Genomic DNA, 19,062 nt, shown 5'->3' with positions numbered 1-19,062 from the left:
CAGTTAAAACAGGAAACTATTTCCTTAAGGAAAAACCAGTCCTTTGGGGAATTATGATGCCAAGCTTTCAATTGATAACAATTTTCTTCCCGGGCATTGGTGGCACACGCCTTTAATCCCAGCACTCAGGAAGCAGATGCAGGCGGATCTCTGTGAGTTCAAGGCCAGCCTGCTCTCCAGAGTGAGTGCCAGGCTCCAAAGCTACACAGAGAAACTCTGTCTCGAAAAAAAACAAAAACAAAACAAACAAACAAAAAAAACAAAAACAAAAAACAAAGAAACCCCAAAAACAAAAACAACTTTCTTTTGTTAAATCAGCCTACTAACATATTGGTCCTCACAATGTCTTTTATATTGTGATGGGAAGAATTAACGTTTCAAAATTCTCAGACATCACAACTGGCTGATAGTCTATACTATTGTAAATAAAAATCAGTTCTTTCAGGGAATGATGGTTTGTACCTTTTACCTCGGTGCCCAGTAGGCTAGGCAGAACTGCTGGGAGTTCAAGGCCAGGCTAGAATACTTGACAATACATTGCCTTAAAACCCCACAAAAGTTAGCAAAAATTCTTATCTCTATTAATTGTCATCACAAAATGCATCTCTTAACATACTGTAAGAAAACAAATGCCAAACAGAAAACATAGAGAACTCCTGAAATGATGGTGAAAGGATAATAATTTTAAAATAGTGCAAGAACACTGATTCTTTAAAAACTTAACTGTGTACAATGTACTGGCCACGTAGTTACAGTATATACTGTGGTCATTTCCTACTTTGACAGCTCAGTGTAAAGCCCTTAGTATATTCAATGTGATTTAGTACTTACATTTTCCAACTTATGAATAAATTATTGATTTAAAATTTGTGTGCTTCTTCAATGTATATAGGAATAATATATAGAAATTACATGACATTTTACATTTCCAAGGTAATTTGCAAACTTTGAATGAATAATGTAGACAGCTCCACTGGGAGCAGGTCAGAGAATGGCATGCTCATTATCTCCATCCAAGTTCCCAGGGAATATAGTCACATAAACCACTATGTTTAGAAATTGTACATAACTAGGCAAATACAGCTCCTCTGGAGTAAGGTGACTTTGAGTCTACGAAAACATTAAAGAAAATCCACAGGAAATGGAATGGGCATCCCCAGTTGGTATAACTGTGGTAAGGGTATGCATGGAATATTAGTATTGCTCCCATGACTTCAAACAGGGGCCAGGGACCTTGTTCCCTGTGTATAAGACTGACAAAATGGAATACCTTCACTGTAGCCTTTCAAATCAATCCCAAGATAGGATCTGGGAAGCAGAAGGGTTATTGCAGAATGAGAGAAAGGAAGGGCGGTGTAACCTCAAAGTATATATTTTAAATCTTGATCACTGCTTCAGTACTGTAAACTCTGGCTGCAGTTGTCCAGCTGGGTAGCATCTGAGGGGTCGTCCCTCAGCGCTGTTCAGGAATACAGTGTGTTTTCTCAGCGATGAAGAGCTGATGGGCTCCACGGCAGGGAGTAGCCTCTCTTTTCTGGTCCTGTCAACACCTCTCCAGTTTTCTTTGGTACCTACAATCTTCCTGCCTGCACTTCATGGGAAACTTTTTGTATGAGATGATTCTACAATACTGAAAACTTCAGTCTGTACATCTTTTACAGGTCTGACTTTTATAAATTGTTTTAAGGTGACTCCAGTTACTATTGCCACCCTTTTTAGAAAAGGCTTGTCTTTCAAATCCACACCACAGACAACTGCTTGACTCAAAGAACACACTAACACTGACTGAGCCCAGAAAAGCTTCTTGAAGTTCTCCAGAAAGTCTGACATCATCCCATGTTCTACTGAAAGCATCAAGAATCCTGATTCTTGCCATGGCGTTGGTGTCACACGCCTTTAATCCCAGCACTCAGGAGGCAGAGGCAGGCGGATCTCTGTGAGTTTGAGGCCAGCCTGGTCTCCAGAGCGAGTGCCAGGATAGGCTCCAAAGCTACACAGAGAAACTCTGTATCCAAAAAAAAAAAAAAAAAAAAAAGAGAGAATCCTGATTCCTCTCCATTCCTCATTCCCACTGTCATCATACCTGTCCCCACATGACAGAAACACAGGCCCTCTGAATGTGGGTGTCAGCTGGGAGGCCTGGGCAGTCTATGGGGTCTCTGTCAGTAGAACCAGTATTTATCCCTAGTGCAAGAATGGACTTTGGGAGCCCATTCTCCATGGAGGGAAACTCAGCCTAGATACACAGAGGAGGGCCTAGGCCCTGCCCCAAAATGATGTGACAGACTTTGATGATCCCCATGGAAGGCCTCACCCTCCCTGGGGAGTGGATGGGGGGTTAGTGGAGGGAATGGAGGGATGGGAGGGAGAGGGAACTGGGATTGGTATGTAAAATAAGATTGTTCTTAACTTAAATAAAATTCTCTCCAGTGGCCAGAAATGCTTGGTTCTGGTCCCTGTGTTTCATCTCTACATTCATAACTTCACATAGCATACCTTTTAAAAGGAAGTTCCACTTGTGCTACAGCAAGTATAATAATCACATGATGTTGATTTTTACATTAATCCTTCCATTCATGTTCAGTTACTGAGCCTCTACCCACATGGCAAGCACAACAGTACCATGCTGACTAATGTGTGTTTCTTATCGTTGAGCATATGCATTATCTGTAGTGCTTAATTAGAGATACATGGTTAATAGAAGAAAAAATGCAACTTATGGTGGCTTAAACCATATCAAGGCTTTATTGTTTACTTAAAAATACTCATGAGCATCTGGGCATGATGGCACATGATCTCGATTCCAGCAGAAAGAAAATTCAAAAGGTGGTGAACAGCTGACAGTGTGAAGGTGTTGGGTCGTCTCTGCGCCTTCCTCATCCTGATGAATACAAGATCATTGTAATGCCAAACATTTCATGCTTTAGGAACATGAGCCAGAAAGGTGGGAGAAATGTTCTACCAACCATCCTTACTTAAGCAAACAATGGTTTTCCAAGTCCTCCCTAGATTCATTGGCTAAAAGGGAGTCAAGTAACAACCACTAAATTTAAAGGAAGCTGGAAAAGCATCTGTTGAACAAGGGATGTGGGATTGGGAATTAATATTGAACCGCCAAACCAAAAGTGTTCTCATCTGTGCCTACAGTCTTCCATATGCTTTTACCTTTATGATCTCATCTCATGATTCAACAGGACTGCTAGCCAAACACTCTGCTCTGGAACCTGGAATGAGAGGTACAGCAGCATCTGCTATGTGAGAACTTCTGGCTGTGATGTAACTTAAAGATCCCTTGAAGATGTAAATCGAATGCAAAGGTTTTTAAAGATATTACAATGCATGTGCATGTAAAGTATCCATGCCAGAACCTGGAGGGTAACTCAGGAGATTTTATAGTTTGGGAAGATAATTATATGGTGGAATGAAAGGGGAACTAAGAGTTGTGATTCTAGGCCCTGCTTTGATTGACATGCATGATTGGATGACTCCTTACTCCCTTCTCCAAGACTGGAGAACTCTGAGGTTCAGAAACATTAAATGTAATAGTTTCGAACTCTATATTGCAAACAAGGCAACAGATTCAGGCAGGCAGGTCATTGTTTATCCAGATTCTCTCACTTTCATTAGAATGTTGAGTCCCAGGCAATGCAGCCCACATGATTTCATTTAATTAATATTCTGATATGATAGGATTTACGGTTCTTGACTTCTTTATTTCTTTTGTTTATTTGTTTGCTTTTTGTTTTGTTTTTCGAGACAGGGTTTCTCTGTGGCTTTGGAGGCTTTCCTGTAACTAGCTCTTCTAGACCAAGCTGGTCTCGAACTCAGAGATCCGACTGCCTCTGCCTCCCGAGTACTGGGAGTAAAGGCATGTGCCACCAACACCCGGCTAGACTTCTTCATTTCTTATATTAACCAAACCTCTCTGATAATAGTTACACATCAGTTAATAGAATGCAAATAATGAGATAATTTTTATAAGTTCATATTTTAACCATATGCTTTCAAGTAAATCATTGTTTCTCTGTAAAATAATAACCACCTTCATTGCTTTTTACTCCCTTTCATTGGGAATGAGATGAAACCATCTATTCATAAACCTAGTGCCCTGATGCAAGGTAATGAAAGAATTTGCACTTGACATGATCACTACTAATGCTTCCTTGGCAATCCATGTCACTATCGAAAGTTCCTCTAAGCTTGAGAAAGTATCCCAGACAAGTTCTCTAGTAGGTAGTGTGTGAGTGTGCGTGGGTGGGTGGGTAGGTCTGGCTGCCACTATATAATTTTGTTGGTATCTGCTACCTCTACATTACATAGATAGGAGATGTGTGAGAGTACCAGGCGGCCAGGGGAGGGAGGGCTACTTAGCTGGGAGTCAGACCAGTCATATGGCTTCCACCCACACTCAGCAACTGGTGATTTGCACAAGAAGAATTGAAGCATAAATTAAAGAAGGAAAACTTCAGATCTAGACCTCTAAACCTGAGGTCCATGGATGACTGTGAACTATGTGGCATTTTGAAACAGGTCCCTGCAGTCTTGGCCTGTTCACACTTTAAGCTAGATTATTCTGGATGTGTCCTGTGTACTGTGCGGAGCAGGATCCCTGGCTTTTATGGACTAGCTGCCAGTAGTGCCTTCCCAGTCATGGGTCATGGTTACCAAAATAAATAAATAAATAAATAAATAAATAAATAAATAAATCTCCAGACTTTGCAGAATGTCTCCTGGGAACTGTTCTTTGTCCTTCTTAGGAATTTTGTGAGAAAGCTTACCGTGCATTGTACTGTTTTCCTGGGAGACTCATTACCTACATCATATTCTTACAAAGGGCAGGCTTGGAATCAATCACTTAGAACCTTTCAAACAATCATGAAACAAACCCTGTCTCTAGCTGATGCTACCTAATTAAATGGTGCACTTGAAATTTTATTATGAAATATATTCTCACACATTTATTACTTCCAACTACTTTGAAAAAGCACATCACAAAAACTGTATCTGGGAAAGTATGTACTTCAAAAGTTGCCGTTCCCAGATGGTAGCTTCCTAAAATAATTGTCCTCAGTGGAGGCTCCAGGTGTCACCTTACAGAACACAGTTGCGGCTTCCAAAGGGTTAAATGCTGCTAGGAAGTCAGAACCCCTGGCAGGTCCTAAGGAGAAATCAAAGGGGGATGATTTTCAGAAAGGAAATCCAAAGGTTGTATAGATTATACGACTAATCATGGGTGGGGGGAATGGAGAGGGTAAGAGGAAGAAGGGGAGGAGGGGGAGTTAGAAAAGGGAGGGGGAGAGGAGGAGGGAAGGGAGTGGGGAACATCGGGAAGAAAAAGAAATGTCTTGAAAGAGGTTCTCAAAGGTGTGCAGCTGTTGGGAGAGGCTGGCTGAAGGAGTTGCCTGCTTTCTCTCTGGCTTGTCCCCCACTGAATCCAGCAGCCTCGGGTTACATGCCCAGCCTTCTCGTATCTACGTCCACACCCTTCATGGTCTCTGTCCTCCAAACTGATCACTTCTCAACAGCCCTTAAAGCTCACAGACTCTACCCACTCTGAGGCTACTTCCCACCCTAGTCTACTCAAAGGCTGCGGGAACACTGCAGCCCCAGACCCCAATGTTTGACCCAGAAAAGAATACAGGGGTAGGGTGTGGCCTCGGCGCTCCCGAGGAGCTGCGGAGAAGGCAAGCAACTTTCTCCCTGATTTTTCTCAGTCTGTCTGCCGCCCCCACTCTCGCGCGTCCAGGACTGCGCGGCGGGGCCGAGGGGAGGGGACAGAGGAAAGGGGAGGGCGGGGAGGAGGCGGCGCGTGCCTCGCCTGCCAAAGCTGGAGCCGGCATCCGCGGTGCTCCCGGGCCGCACGGCCACAGCCGGCGGGCTCTCCGAGCGGGTCCTCCTGACCCTCCACCCCGGCTCTCCAGAGTCGTCCGGATCTACGTCGCAATAGTGGCGAAGGTGAGGAGGACAGTCTTCTGTACTGCTCTGTCCCCGCCAGGGGAAGACAGCAAGTTGTGCTGCGCCCGTGACCCGTTAGGGACCGTGGCCGCCGCCCGGCCGGGTAAGTAGCGCGTCCCGCAGCCCCGAGCCCGGCACCCGGGTCCCCCCTCCCCACACCCATGACTTCCTGAGCGGCGTGGCTCAGCTGCGGTCAGTGTCTGCCTCCGGGGGGTGCTGCCTTTCCAACCTTATTGGCCCCTTCCTCAGAACCGGCTGCAAGAACTTCCCGGTGCTGCTTAGCATCCAGAGATCATTGTGTGTGTCCCTGGTGCCCCAGGGTACGGTGGGTGAGCAGTTTGCGGGGGGGGGGGCGGCTTTGAGTTGATCTGGACTAGGGCACCTCACTCCAGCTGAGGAAGAGGCCCTCCTTCCTCCTACCCCTCCCAATTGCTGGTCATCCCCAGACCAACTCAACTCCAGCCTGGGCTCACAGCTGACAAGATTTTTAAAACTGTAGCCAGAGGGAGCTCCCTTTGGGTAGAATCCAGAACTGAGGGCGAGAGAAGCTTAGGAAACAGAGTTTGCTCTAGGCTCTGAGGCTGAAGTTAGGAAGTAGTTTGCAGATGGAACGCCAGGGTGGGTGTACTTTTGCATTCATTGTGGTGAGTGTTTTCAGGTGTGCAAGTCAACCCACCTAGTCGAATAGCTGATGCTTGACACTGAGTATTGGAAAAGTGTGAGCGCTCTGTCCGGGTAAGTTAAACAGGTGAAATGACCAGCAGGTGAAATCACTGAAGCCAATGAGTAGAAATAGAAGTGAAAATAATAGAGGCTTGCATTTACCCTGGGAGATTAAGGCCGAAGGAGTTCTCAGTGTTGTTGGGTACTGGGAGTGTACGACCATGGTTCTATCTGATACATACACCTGGGTGGTAGATAAATTAGTTAAATTTACAGTACTCTGTAATTGTAGGAAGTTACCATCGTTTTGCTTGGTCCGCACACCCATCAAGGGATACAGACAAGTTGCTAGGAACTAAGTGTGAACTTGCAAGCGAAATAAACAGCAGTATGGTTCATTTTATTTTAATGTCCTGAGTTATGTCCACTGCAAGTAAAAAAAAAATAACAACAAAAAACGCTACATTGCTTTTAATGTGAGTATGTGAAATGAATTCACTGGCTTGGCAAATAGAAGCCATTCATTTCTTTAAGTAAATAGCTGTCAGAATTAATTTGGGAGCATTTTACGGGAGATAAAGACATGGGGAGGCTTTGAGCTAGTTTGGCAAAACTTGTATAGAGATGTGTATGGACGGAATTAGTTCTTCCCACTTTTGAAGCATTGAAGCAAGTTTGACATTCCTTAACTGAAAATTATAGCGCTTCTAGAGGCCTATAAATAAGCTAGAAGTACTTAACTTTCACTGTTTCCTGTTGCTCTTTTACCAGGGGCCACCATCATTACTACAAAGTATGAGGGTTTGATACCCAGTAGGACCAACGATTGTTACTGCCAGTAGCTGTGTCCCCTTTGAAGAACTGTGGATTACCTGGCAGCCTTCATTCATACCTTCAGGACAGTCACATTGGGTCCTCATTGCATTGCCTGGTGAAAGATGGCATCCAGCCTGACTTGTACCGGAGTAATCTGGGCTTTGCTCTCCTTCCTTTGTGCTGCCACCTCCTGTGTGGGGTTTTTCATGCCTTACTGGCTCTGGGGATCTCAGCTGGGCAAGCCTGTGTCCTTTGGCACTTTCCGGAGATGCTCGTATCCTGTGCATGATGAGAGTCGGCAGATGATGGTGATGGTGGAAGAATGTGGTCGCTATGCCTCCTTCCAGGGCATCCCCAGCGCAGAATGGAGGATCTGTACCATAGTGACAGGCCTGGGCTGTGGCCTGCTCCTCCTGGTAGCTCTCACTGCCCTTATGGGTTGCTGTGTATCAGAGCTCATCTCCAGGACAGTAGGAAGAGTGGCTGGAGGAATACAGTTTCTGGGAGGTAAGTGACTTAACTAAACTTGAGTTGTTCCCATAGAATCTCAAAGCAGTATTGAATATTATGTTTCATTTATCTACTGATGGAATTGTAATTGACACTTGGAATGCAAGGAGAAATAGATCTGAAATGACCATGGTAATAGATACAGTAGCGTCAAAGATTTTTCTGGAATTCTTTTTACAGTATCAGGGTTCTTTATGCCTGTTCATCCTTACACACACACACACACACACACACACACACACACACACACACACACACACACACACACACACACACACACGCACACACCCTTGGCCTGCTGGGTACCTCTATGAGTGAGACATGCATGTATAGGCTGTTTGTAATGTATGTACTGATGAGATAGTTTGTATTTTACAGCTTCATGCTGCTTTTGTCCAACAGTAGACCCATGGGTTGTCTTTGCCTTGCTAGACACTTGAGGTCTTTAGAGGCAAGGATTTCACAGAAAAATGCAAAAGGTGTTTGGTTCAATATTGTGATCATTATAAGCCTTTAAAACTCCTGGTGGATATAATATTGACCCTTATTTAATTTTACACTACATTTCATAGTAAGTTTTAGGTGAGTTATAATTTCATCTTGGCAACTATGTTTTTCACTGTGTTACAAATACAGTTCTAGACTGATTAGAGCGTGAGATTTTAACTTCTCTGGTAACTTTTTTCTGTGGAGGAAAGAAAAGAATACAGTGTTTAGAGACTGATGTGAGCTGTCCCAAACCGACTGGATACTCTCACTAACACCAGACAAGGTCTGGTTTTTCACTTGGCGCTCTTCCAGCGAGTATTGCTTCAATATCTCTGGTCATATGGTTCTAATTGCACTTTATATATTTTCCACTGGGCTTTTTCACCTCCATCCTTCAACCTGACTGGCTGAACTTGTCTGATTTACAATACGCCCTGGTGAAATATGACAACCTCCATCGATGGTACAGACTGAAGGGAAACAGGAAGCCTGGAAGACCTGTAAAATTGTGTGTGTAACTTTAAAACAAAGTAAAAATTTATTCTTCTTCCACTTGATATTTTCTTACAGCCTTTTTCAAAGAATCCAGAAGAAGGAAAGGCCCCCACAAAAGACCATTTTGTGGTGTCTGGTACAGATTAGAAAACCCCAGTGCCTTATTTGAGATTATTTATGGTAAAACTTTGTAAGTTAAGTGTGCTGAAAATGGGTACAGCAAAGCACTTTTGTGTGTCCAGGAAAGACTTAGATTGATGTGTAGTCCTTTGTTTTCTTATCTGGAATAAACCTCACTGGGTTTTGTATCTTTGTTTGTGCTGGGAGGTGCTTTGGGGGCCTGACAGTCTCTCCTGCCAGCTTCTCTACTCACCATTGGCTTTTTATTGTCTTTAATACTTAAATTCACACAGAAATATAGTAAAACTTTTAGGAAGCATAGGAGGTTGTCATTGAAAATGGAAATGTAAATGCAGTGTTTGGAAACTTGTTGATGTCATAGATTTTTTAGAGCAAAACTAATGTTGGTGATATAGGGAAGAATTTTTTTCCTTGATCATAAACTGGGCTTGCTGTTGTTTTACTTGGCTCCGGAAAAATGCTTAGGCAGTTTCATTTTTCTCCTCTTATGGTAAATATTACTTTCCATTCTTTTTCATTTTGGAGCAGAGATTGCTATTATTTCTGGCAGAATAGGAAAATGCTTACAAAGAGAAATCAGCTTTTATTGATTATCTCTAAACGTGTAATGAAGGAAGGCAACAAGAAGTGAATCCAAGACCCTGGAGATTTATCCTTCCCTCTCTAAGCTATATATAGATTTTTTTTTGAATTATATGGAGCAAACTCTTCACTTTATAGACTACCGAAGGGAACAGACAATTGAGAAAGTTATATACATTTTAAAATAATCATGCTTTTCTTTGTATATATGTTTCATAATCTCCTGTTTGGTAAGAGTTACTGTCATTAAATTAGGGATAGATATCATTGATATGGTTGGCCCTCCCTCCCTCTTTATCACTTTTTCAGGTGTGCTTGTGTCTCTCTGTGTGTAGTATGTGCACATATGTACATTAGTAGGTACATGCAGAGGTCAGAGATGGACATCAGATGTCCTGCTCTCCTGCTCTGTCACTCTCCTCCTTGTTCTCTTGAGACAGAGTCTCTCCCTGAATCTGGAGTTAGACTGGCAGTCTGCAAGCCAAGCAATCCTCCATCTCTACCCTCAACAGTGTTGGGGTTTCAGGTACATGCACAGCAAAGCTTGACTTTGCATGTGAGCACTGGGGATCTGAACCCAAGCACTCGTGTTTATGCAGCAATTATTCTTACCGATCTCCACAGTCTTCAACAGTTGCCATTGTCTTATTTCCTATACATGTTTCCTAGGTCAGGCAGAAATAATTTTGGTAGTAAAAACCTAAAGAGGTTTATTAAAAATTCTAACTCTTAAACTGATAATGCCTATTACCACAGATAATGATGAATTTAGAGTTAAAAAATAACTTGGAACATGGAGAGAGATTTTCCAAATCTGTTGCTAATCATCAACAGTTAATAAGAAAACAGATGATAAGATACAATGCCTTCAGAAGAATTTCTCCAGTTGTTCACTACATAATTGTTTTTCTTTTTGTTCACACAGCTTTTGTGGTTAGTAGTTTTATTTGATTTTTTTTTCATAAAGTGGGTGAGTATTTTTAAAGACCAGAAGATGCCAAATCAGTGAGTTCTGAGAGGCTTTAGCTCAGTGTCGGAATGTAATCAGCATTTTGGAGGCTCTGCCGGAAGGCAGATTCTCTTACTAAAAATGAATCGCCCAGAAGGGTTATGTTTAGCTAAAGTGAGAGTTGTTCCAAAAACAACAGGGAGCAGAGGAATGGCAAGATACAGAGGCATCTTGCTTACCCCTGCCTGCTGGATCCAGAGTCTGCCCATATGGTGTAGCATTGGACAGTATAACCCCTGCAGTATTTTGGAACAAGGTAAAGGACAAAGTGTCAGCCTTAAATTTGAATAGTCTTGTGATGGCTGATAAGAGGTTGAAATGTCACCTTTCAAACAGTGAAACAACAAAAAAGGGGAACTTCTGATTGGAGACCTTCTATCTTAATAACCCTTCAAGAAACCAATGAATGCTACTTTCTCTGAGGTAACTTGTGAGTGAGCTTTATTGCTGCTGCCTTTATTAAAAAGGCATGCTTATATCATAATTTTAAAATAGTGAGCTTTCAATTCTCTTTCTTGAGTTTTTTAAAAGCCTGTAGAAAGTCTTTGGAAAATATACTGTATAATAAAAATATTAACATGTATGGAGTATGCTTAGGGTACTCTGTAAAAAATAGGTTTTTGACTTCTGTCTTTCTTGTTCAGTGTAAAGTTATGTTCTCACAAACACTGTAGTTGCTAAATACTGAGAGGAGAGGAGATTGAGAGATTGAGAGATTGAGATTCAGTCAGCCTATGCATCTATACATTCTGGGGACACAATGGACGCTAGGTAAGTGCTCTACCACTAAACTACACTTAGCTCCAGGTATTTCACCAGATAGCAGACACACACAGAACTCACTCACAAACATTCCCCCACCTTTCTCTCTCCCCCACACACTGTACTTTAGAGGGGACCCGATATTTGCATTCCTGGCAAATTTCTAGGTGATAACACTGCTGTTGCTCTTGAGGCCACAGTTTAAAGTCCTGCTTTAGTAAAAACATTTTATATTTAGGATGGTAGATGACTTCTAAGACTTAAAGTTAGTTATGCCATGATCTCATATAAACTTCCCTAATCCAGCCATAAAAGGAGTCCCACCCCCCCACACCTTTGCAGTTTGCTATTTTGGGCACATCTTGGTCCCATTTTCCTTGTTCTTGTCACCTTTTCCTGGAACTAAATATATATATTACATGCATTTCATAATGTTTATGATATCCATGTTATATAAAATTTCCCTTCCTTTATCATTTTCCTATACCAGAATGGTTGAATGGGGAAGGCACTTGAGGAACTAGCTTTGGTTAGTGGACAGTTTCCTGGTCTTCGACACATGTACAGAAGATGGTTTACTCCTGCTCAATGGTAGGGACCCTTAAATTCTAGGGACCTCACCTTTCATTCCAGTCATGTCTACTGATAACACAGGAGGAATAAGATTGAGGTGGAGTCATAGACAGTGCTTCCGTATGAGCAGGAAGATTTATAGTCTGATATGACACTGACAGTGCATGCCAGAGTCTACCTGCTCCAAGTTCTAGGTCTCTTGCTAATGATAACATATTAGCTAATCATTCATAAAATCTGCAACATCAAAGTTTATATATTCGTACCTAGCAATGGTTTTGAATGGCATATTTCAGGTAACCATTGATTTCAGTCTTATTTTTCACTTGAAGAGTTTTTCTGAATCTTTTGTGTGTGTGTGTGTGGTTTTTTGAGACAGGGTTTCTCTGTATTGCTTTGGAGCCTGTCCCAGAACTCGCTCTGTCGACCAGGGGCCTCAAATTCACAGAGATCTGCCTGCTTCTGCCTCCCGAGTGCTGGGATTAAAGGCGTGCACCACCAACACCCAGCTTTTACTGAGTCTTGATCTAGGACTTTTTTCATTGTTTTGTTACATTCCTATGAAGCTTCCAAGCTTCTCAGGTAGGAAATGAAGCATTCTTTTAGTCCTATAAGAGGCCTAGATATCATCAGTGAGCTTATTCCTCATGAAGAATCCAGTGTTCTGCCCCCAAGAGTGTTCAGCAGGGCTAGGTGGAGCCCAGGTGGAAAAGGCTAAACAGCTTTCCCAGGGATGACAGGCCCAGTTGGTGCACCAGAGCTCTTATTGAACAACAAGCCAATTCTACTCTCTTAAACCCTCATATTCTAAATCACTGTATAGGTCACAGTGTAGACTTATATAGGTGCCAATCTTAGATGAAGCAATCAGACTTATTATTTGGGGATAGTAAGATTTGAGGTAAAGAACACCAGAATTGGTGCTCTGGAAACAGTCTTTTAATTCCGGTATTGGCTTCTACTTTGTATCATCCTGTTTTATCTTAGGTGGTAGTTACCCTGCTACAAGCAGATATAAAGCAAAGGAGAACCAACTGTCATTTTCCATGCTCTACTTTGAGAAAGATTATATTTCCAGTGCTATGCTTGAGTCTTTTGCCGTAGGATTATGTGATGTGACCTTATATTCTGCTGGTGTCCTTAGGGTCTTGATTTCTTTCCTGCAAAACTGTGCTCAGCCCCACCCCCATACCATCCCCAGTTTGAGTTATTGTTTTAGTTTTTCTTTTCTAACGTTGCCTCTCTGAAATAAATAATAACTAATGCCCATAATTCTTAAAAAAATAACAGAATATAGTGTTATCCATGGCACAGGGCCAGCCATATTAGCAGCCCCATGACAACTCTCCCTTAAATTGCTGAGATTTCTGACCTGCCTCAGTTCCTCCATATTTTTATAGAGTGGAGAGTCATGTGATTTTTTTTTACTTACTCCCTTGTTATCACCAGTTAGTTAATCCATCCATAGCTAGAGACTACTGAGGCTGGAGTCAATAATGGATTAGTTATCCTTACTAGTATATAGGCTGCAAATTGGTTCATCACAGAGTGAACTAAGGAATGTGAATTAATAAGCATTTGCCAGAAAGAGCTAAAAGACAATTGAGATCCTTACATTGTTTCTATATAGTATCAGAAGATGCATGATGTTTTCATGCTACAGGAAGGCATCATTGTCCACCAGGACTTGAACCTTCCCACTTAGCCAAGTGGCTCTGTAGGTGTGGGTTAGTATCAGAAAAAATAATTACATTAGCCCCAAAATTTTGTTGTTTTTTTTTTTGTTTGTTTTGTTTTTTGAGACAGGGTTTGGTTTCTCTGTGAAATAGTCCTGGCTTACCTGGAACTCACTCTGTAGACCAGGCTGGTTTTAAACTCACAGAGATCCACCTGCCTCTGCCTGCTGAGTGCTGGGATTAAAGGCCTGCAAAATTTCATTCTTGATGCCTTTAGAATTGACCTTGTTGCTCTTCACTTATTATCTTCAAGATGGTCCAAGATGGTCCAACTTGGGACACAAGTAACCTATGTGTACCAAAATGTGTTAACAAGACTAACTTAATTACCAGGAGCAAGAAGAGTTCAAAGTGTTTAGTTTTGAAATTAGCAGCTTACATTACAATTTATCTTTACAGGTCCTTTGGTCCTTTGGAAGAATGGACTGGACTATAGTATTAAGTATTTCGTTAACTTACTCAAGTCAAACATTATGAAGAGACCCGTGGTTCAATTATCATTTCACCTCAATTAAGCAAGAAACACTTTTTATAGATGAGAACACTAGATTTTAGAGTAAAACCAATGATGTCCCCATTCTTTATTGATTAGGCTACAAATACTGTCACTATACTATTAAAGTGTTAATTAAATGCTACCTTAGGGGGCTGGACAGATGGTTCAACAGTTAAGAGCACTTGATACTCTTGCAGAAGACCAGAGTTCTTGCCACTCATATTGGGCAACATACACCCACCTGAAACTCCAGCTCCTGGAGATTCAGTTATCTCTTCTGGTCTCTGAGGTTACTCTCATGCATGTGCTCACACACACACACACACACACACACACACACACACACACACACACACACGTATACACTTAAATAAAAATGAGATAAATTCTTTTTACATGCTATTTTATGTTGTATTTTGAATTCAAAGTTTCTGCCCATGATGGGTAGTGAACCTCTTAACACAGGTGACACTGTTTAAAGGTTTCTTTATTTTCATTTTATATGTATGGGTGTTTGTCTGCATGTGTATCTGTGTATCACATGTGTGCAGTGCCCCCAGAGGCTAGGGAAGGGCATCAGATCCTCTGGAACTGGAGTTGCAGATGGTTGTGAGCTGCCATGTGGGTGCCAGGAACCAAACTCAGGGCCTCTATATGACCAACAACTGCTCTTAAACACTGAACTGTCTTTCCTGCCCCTGGGTAAATATTTTCTTGCTCTGTCTCTGTTGGCCTCAGCTTATAAGTCTGGCAGAAACTGGGTATTTAAATTATATAACAACTTTTCACAAATATACCTTGCAGGTTAATAGTAATAATCTCCGTGTTTGTGAGGCCAATGCCTTCCTGACTGAGCCACCACCCTAGCCCCTCAGATATTTAATGTGACGGTCTACCTCTTATCTATCGGTCTGTCTGTCTGTCTATCTATCTATCTATCTATCTACCTACCTACTTACCTACCTATCTGATTAGGGGAATATAACTGTTTTCTTTTGCACTCTAGCCTCAAAGTTACAATCAGAGAAGAAAGACATTATATTTCTAATTGCAAAAATTAAATTGAAAAATATCACGAAATGTTAAAATCAGACCTTATTTTTGGAGTCCAGCAAAGTGCCTGTGAGATCTGTGATAATAATTTGTTGTCTGCTACAAACTCTATATAATATGGGCTCTTTGAAACTTTATTTTTTTCCAGAATGGCAGATGCTAGCCTTGTGTTGAATATTGATGTTAGCATCTGCCATCAAGATGTCCAAACTCTAGAATCCAAAACTGTGCAAACAAATGTGATGAAAAGGCTAAGAAGTTTCCAGTACATTTCCCCACTATCCTTTGCACACACCCTTTGAGTAGGTATGATAAAAAGATCAGCCCATGGTAAGCTTGGCTAAACTCCGCTTCAGACCCCAAGTTCTTTATTCTAAATATTCAGTATTCCTATGGGGAGGGGACAAGGGGACAGGCAAGGTGACACCTTAGTTTCTCTAGAACACTTTATTGCCAGTTGAAGTCTCACTTTGTAAGGTGTTCTTGAGAATCACTGTGGTCATTGAGTTTCTATCTTCTCTTCATGCCTTGTGGAGAAGGACTGTCTCTGTCCTCACTGCCCTGCTTACCTGATCTTCAAACCCACCAGTCAGAGCTCTCACTGGATAGTGGTACCCTTGGCTGGCAAAACTTCTGAACTGGACTCTGTGGAAGTATGTGAGACAAAGAGGATGAGGAGGGGAGGGGAGGGGGTAAAGGATGAATGGGTTGAGAAGTTGTCAATTGGTTGCCACTGATGAGAAAAAGCAGCAATGGTCACTTTGGTTTCAAGTCTAAGTGACACGTAGAAGGACATTGTCATTTCGTGGAGAGGAAGATGTCTACAGATTTGGACAACGGGGCCATCAACTCAGTTCTGGACATTTTGAGGTTCCAATTCTGGTAGGAGTTCAAGGCTGAAGGTCAAGTGGGAAGTTGGAAACATTGAGCATGGAACTCACAAAAATGATTATGATTAGAACATATAGAATTATAGTGGTTTTGAAACTTCATGTAAGAAGACATTACTTCATTTACTCTCAAAAGGGCACAGCTTTTGTATTTCATGCTTGCTTTTACCATTTGACTGTACTGGCTGAAAGGTAAGCCCCTGGCTATGGCTGACTTAGTGGAGGATGTTAAGCCTCGCCTGGAGAGTGCCAGCTGCTTGGCAGTTATTATGCAGTGGTTCAGGATCACAAAGGAGTTTTCACTCTTGGGAGTAGCTTTTATTGTCTGGAGTAAAGTGCAATGGGAATCAAGGTGGGATAAAAATCTTTTTGCATAATGTTCGTTAACAAAAAGCTTCCTTGGGGAAGACAGAGTCTAAAACGTACTGGACCAAAAGAAGAAAGGTGAGCACCTTAAGTTTTTGTAGGTGTGTGTGTGTGTGTGTGTGTGTGTGTGTGTGTGTGTGTGTGATGTGTGTGTGGTGTGGCCTCATGCATAAAGATGGTGCTCTATTTTGAATCCCTGGTGGAAAAAAGTCAGTCCATTCATCTCATCTCCACTGGTGGCTACCCTGATTATACCCTCTTGTAGGAGCCATTTAAAATTCAATTTGGCTGCCCATGCCCTCAGTGCTCAGTGGGTTTCATTAAATGACACAGCAGTGACTTCTTCTTCCCTGTGTGGCACCTTTTAATACACGTTTGACTTTGCTGTAATTTCAGACAATTGTACTCCCTGTGCAGTGGCCTCACCATAATAATCTTCCAGTCCAGTTGGGGTAGACCCAAAGCTATGAGTCCGGTGGAGTTTAAAGACAGTAGAAACTGCACAGAAGAAGTGTTTGTGTTTCTCTGTACATTTGCCACTTAGCTTGTTAGGCTCTTAGGTTTTTTTGGCTGATTGTTTTTGTGGCATAGCTTATGGCCTAAATGTCTGCTAATATTTTTCTCCATGTGAGGTATTTCAGAATTTACATGGAATTGGACTCTAAATCACAGCCTCCTTGAGCTCTTAAGTACAATTAAATTGTAGTATTTTTTTTCTCTTGTGTTAGCAGATCTGAAGGTACTGCTTATTGCTCATGGGATCTTGTGGGAACTAAGTTGACTCAGGACACATTCATCAGCCTTGTGCCTCTGACCCTCCCCCTCAGTCCTTTAGTTAGCACTTCAGAAATACTAACTCATTGAATTATTTGTTGTGACTTTTAAGTATATATACTATCAGGCCTGATAAAATAGATTCCTGATAAATGATGTCTATTATCGATAGGCCACTAAATGAATGTCCACAGACTGCTGCTGTGTGCTAGCTGCATTCCAGATGTTAGAGGGAAAGCAACAACAGAGGCTAAGAACACAGCACAGGGAAGAAGGTGGACCCACAGCCCTGAGAAGGAGGGAGGAGGGAGGAAGGAGAAAAGAATGGATGGAAGAAGGAAAAATTGTACCTCCATTTGTTCTGTTTGCTATTGCTCCACACTGCAGCTCTCCTGTTGGTTTGTGAAATATTAGTATTCTTATCAGGTGACTTTATAAATTAAAGCATCTCTTTGTGTGTGTGTGTGTGTGTGTGTGTGTGTGTGTGTGTGTGTGTGTGTGTGTGTGTGTGTGTGTGTGTGTACGTGTGTATGGGTGTGCATGCACGTGCATATGGAGGCCAGGGTTAATATTGGCTATCTTGTTTCGTCACTGTCTACCATATATTTTGAGGTAGCTCTCTTGATGAATTGGCAGTTGTCATTTTGGTTTGTCTAGGCAGCTAGCTTGCTTTGGTGACTTCCTGACCCTGTCTTCCATTTACTGGGGTTATATGGGGTCATCACAGCCATTTGGCTTTTATGTGAATACACAGGTTTGTGTGTCAAACACTTTACCTGATGAGTTGACTTCCCAAGTCTGAAAAGTCCATTTTTTAAAAGTAAGTGTTTTTGCCCTCATAGATGACAGTTTGAGATCTCCTGTGGTATCTGTAGGTGTTCTCAGTGTCTAGACAATTGTGTTTTTCATCTCTGCACAGTGTTGTCCATTTTCTCGCTTGTGGTTTACTTTTTAGTGTTATCCATTTCATCTGAGAGGACTGCTTGCATCTACAGAGCAAATACTTTACCTCTGAGCTGCACCTGTAGCAAGAAACTTCCCTTTAACTCCCCATCTCTCTTCCAGTACACCCCTGCATGTATTTTTATCCCAATAACACTTGCTTACATTATTGAATTCAAAATCATCAGTGTCACACTTTTAACATAGCAAGTGTATTGTGCACTAAATTATTTCCCACATGTTTTGTCACTTAATCTTGAGATCTTCCAGCACCTTTGGCTCGCAACCATGATCGGTGGAATAGAATAAGCATATATAATTTAGGGTATAACTTTGAGATGTTTGTAAATCACTGCTTTGGCTGCTAGATCTTTCCTTCAGGAGCACACTACTGCTATTCTACAAACAGAAAACTCTAGCACTGTTACAGGGTTGGATTGTTACTCAGTCTTCACAGAGACAGATGCTTGTAATGGTGTTTTCAGGTGTCTATTGCAGTGATGTTAAGATTAGTGCTAAATTCAGGGTTTTTGAGAGCTTCATTTCTCTCTCTGTCTCTCTGTCTCTATCTCTGTTTCTCTCTCCCTCCCTCTCTCTCTCTCTCTCTCTCTCTCTCTCTCTCTCTCTCTGTGTGTGTGTGTGTGTATGTGTGTGTGTGTGTGTGTGTGTTAAAAGCAGTGGGTTTAGTATTGGGTTGTGGAAGGAAGCAACAGTTGACCCTGATCTGCTCAAGTATCTGTCCATTCCCTGTCCCACCCATATGGAGTGATAATGTAGAGTCCTCCAAGCAAAAACCTCTAGTAAATACCT

General features: G+C 41.9%; 1 protein-coding gene across 3 annotated transcripts in view; it reads left to right on the top strand.

The window, feature by feature from the left end:
* The first annotated feature begins 5,805 nt into the window (after nucleotides 1-5,805).
* Nucleotides 5,806-19,062, top strand: part of Lhfpl6 (LHFPL tetraspan subfamily member 6) — a 197,918-nt gene continuing 184,661 nt past the window's right edge. The window contains exons 1-2 of one of the 3 annotated variants that reach the window (XM_027394950.2): nucleotides 5,806-5,955; nucleotides 7,390-7,941. In XM_027394950.2, the coding sequence (XP_027250751.1) occupies nucleotides 7,557-7,941 (385 nt within the window). In that variant the 5' untranslated portion in view covers nucleotides 5,806-5,955; nucleotides 7,390-7,556. Of the gene's footprint in view, nucleotides 6,059-7,389; nucleotides 7,942-19,062 lie in introns of all 3 variants that reach the window. The other 2 variants (XM_035450923.1, XM_027394949.2) reach the window with 2 other exon arrangements.

This window comes from Cricetulus griseus (assembly GCF_003668045.3).
Source record: "Cricetulus griseus strain 17A/GY chromosome 1 unlocalized genomic scaffold, alternate assembly CriGri-PICRH-1.0 chr1_0, whole genome shotgun sequence".
NCBI lineage: Eukaryota > Metazoa > Chordata > Mammalia > Rodentia > Cricetidae > Cricetulus > Cricetulus griseus.
The sequence above is the reverse complement of the archived record's forward strand: the minus strand, read 5'-3'. Positions and strand labels throughout refer to the sequence as shown.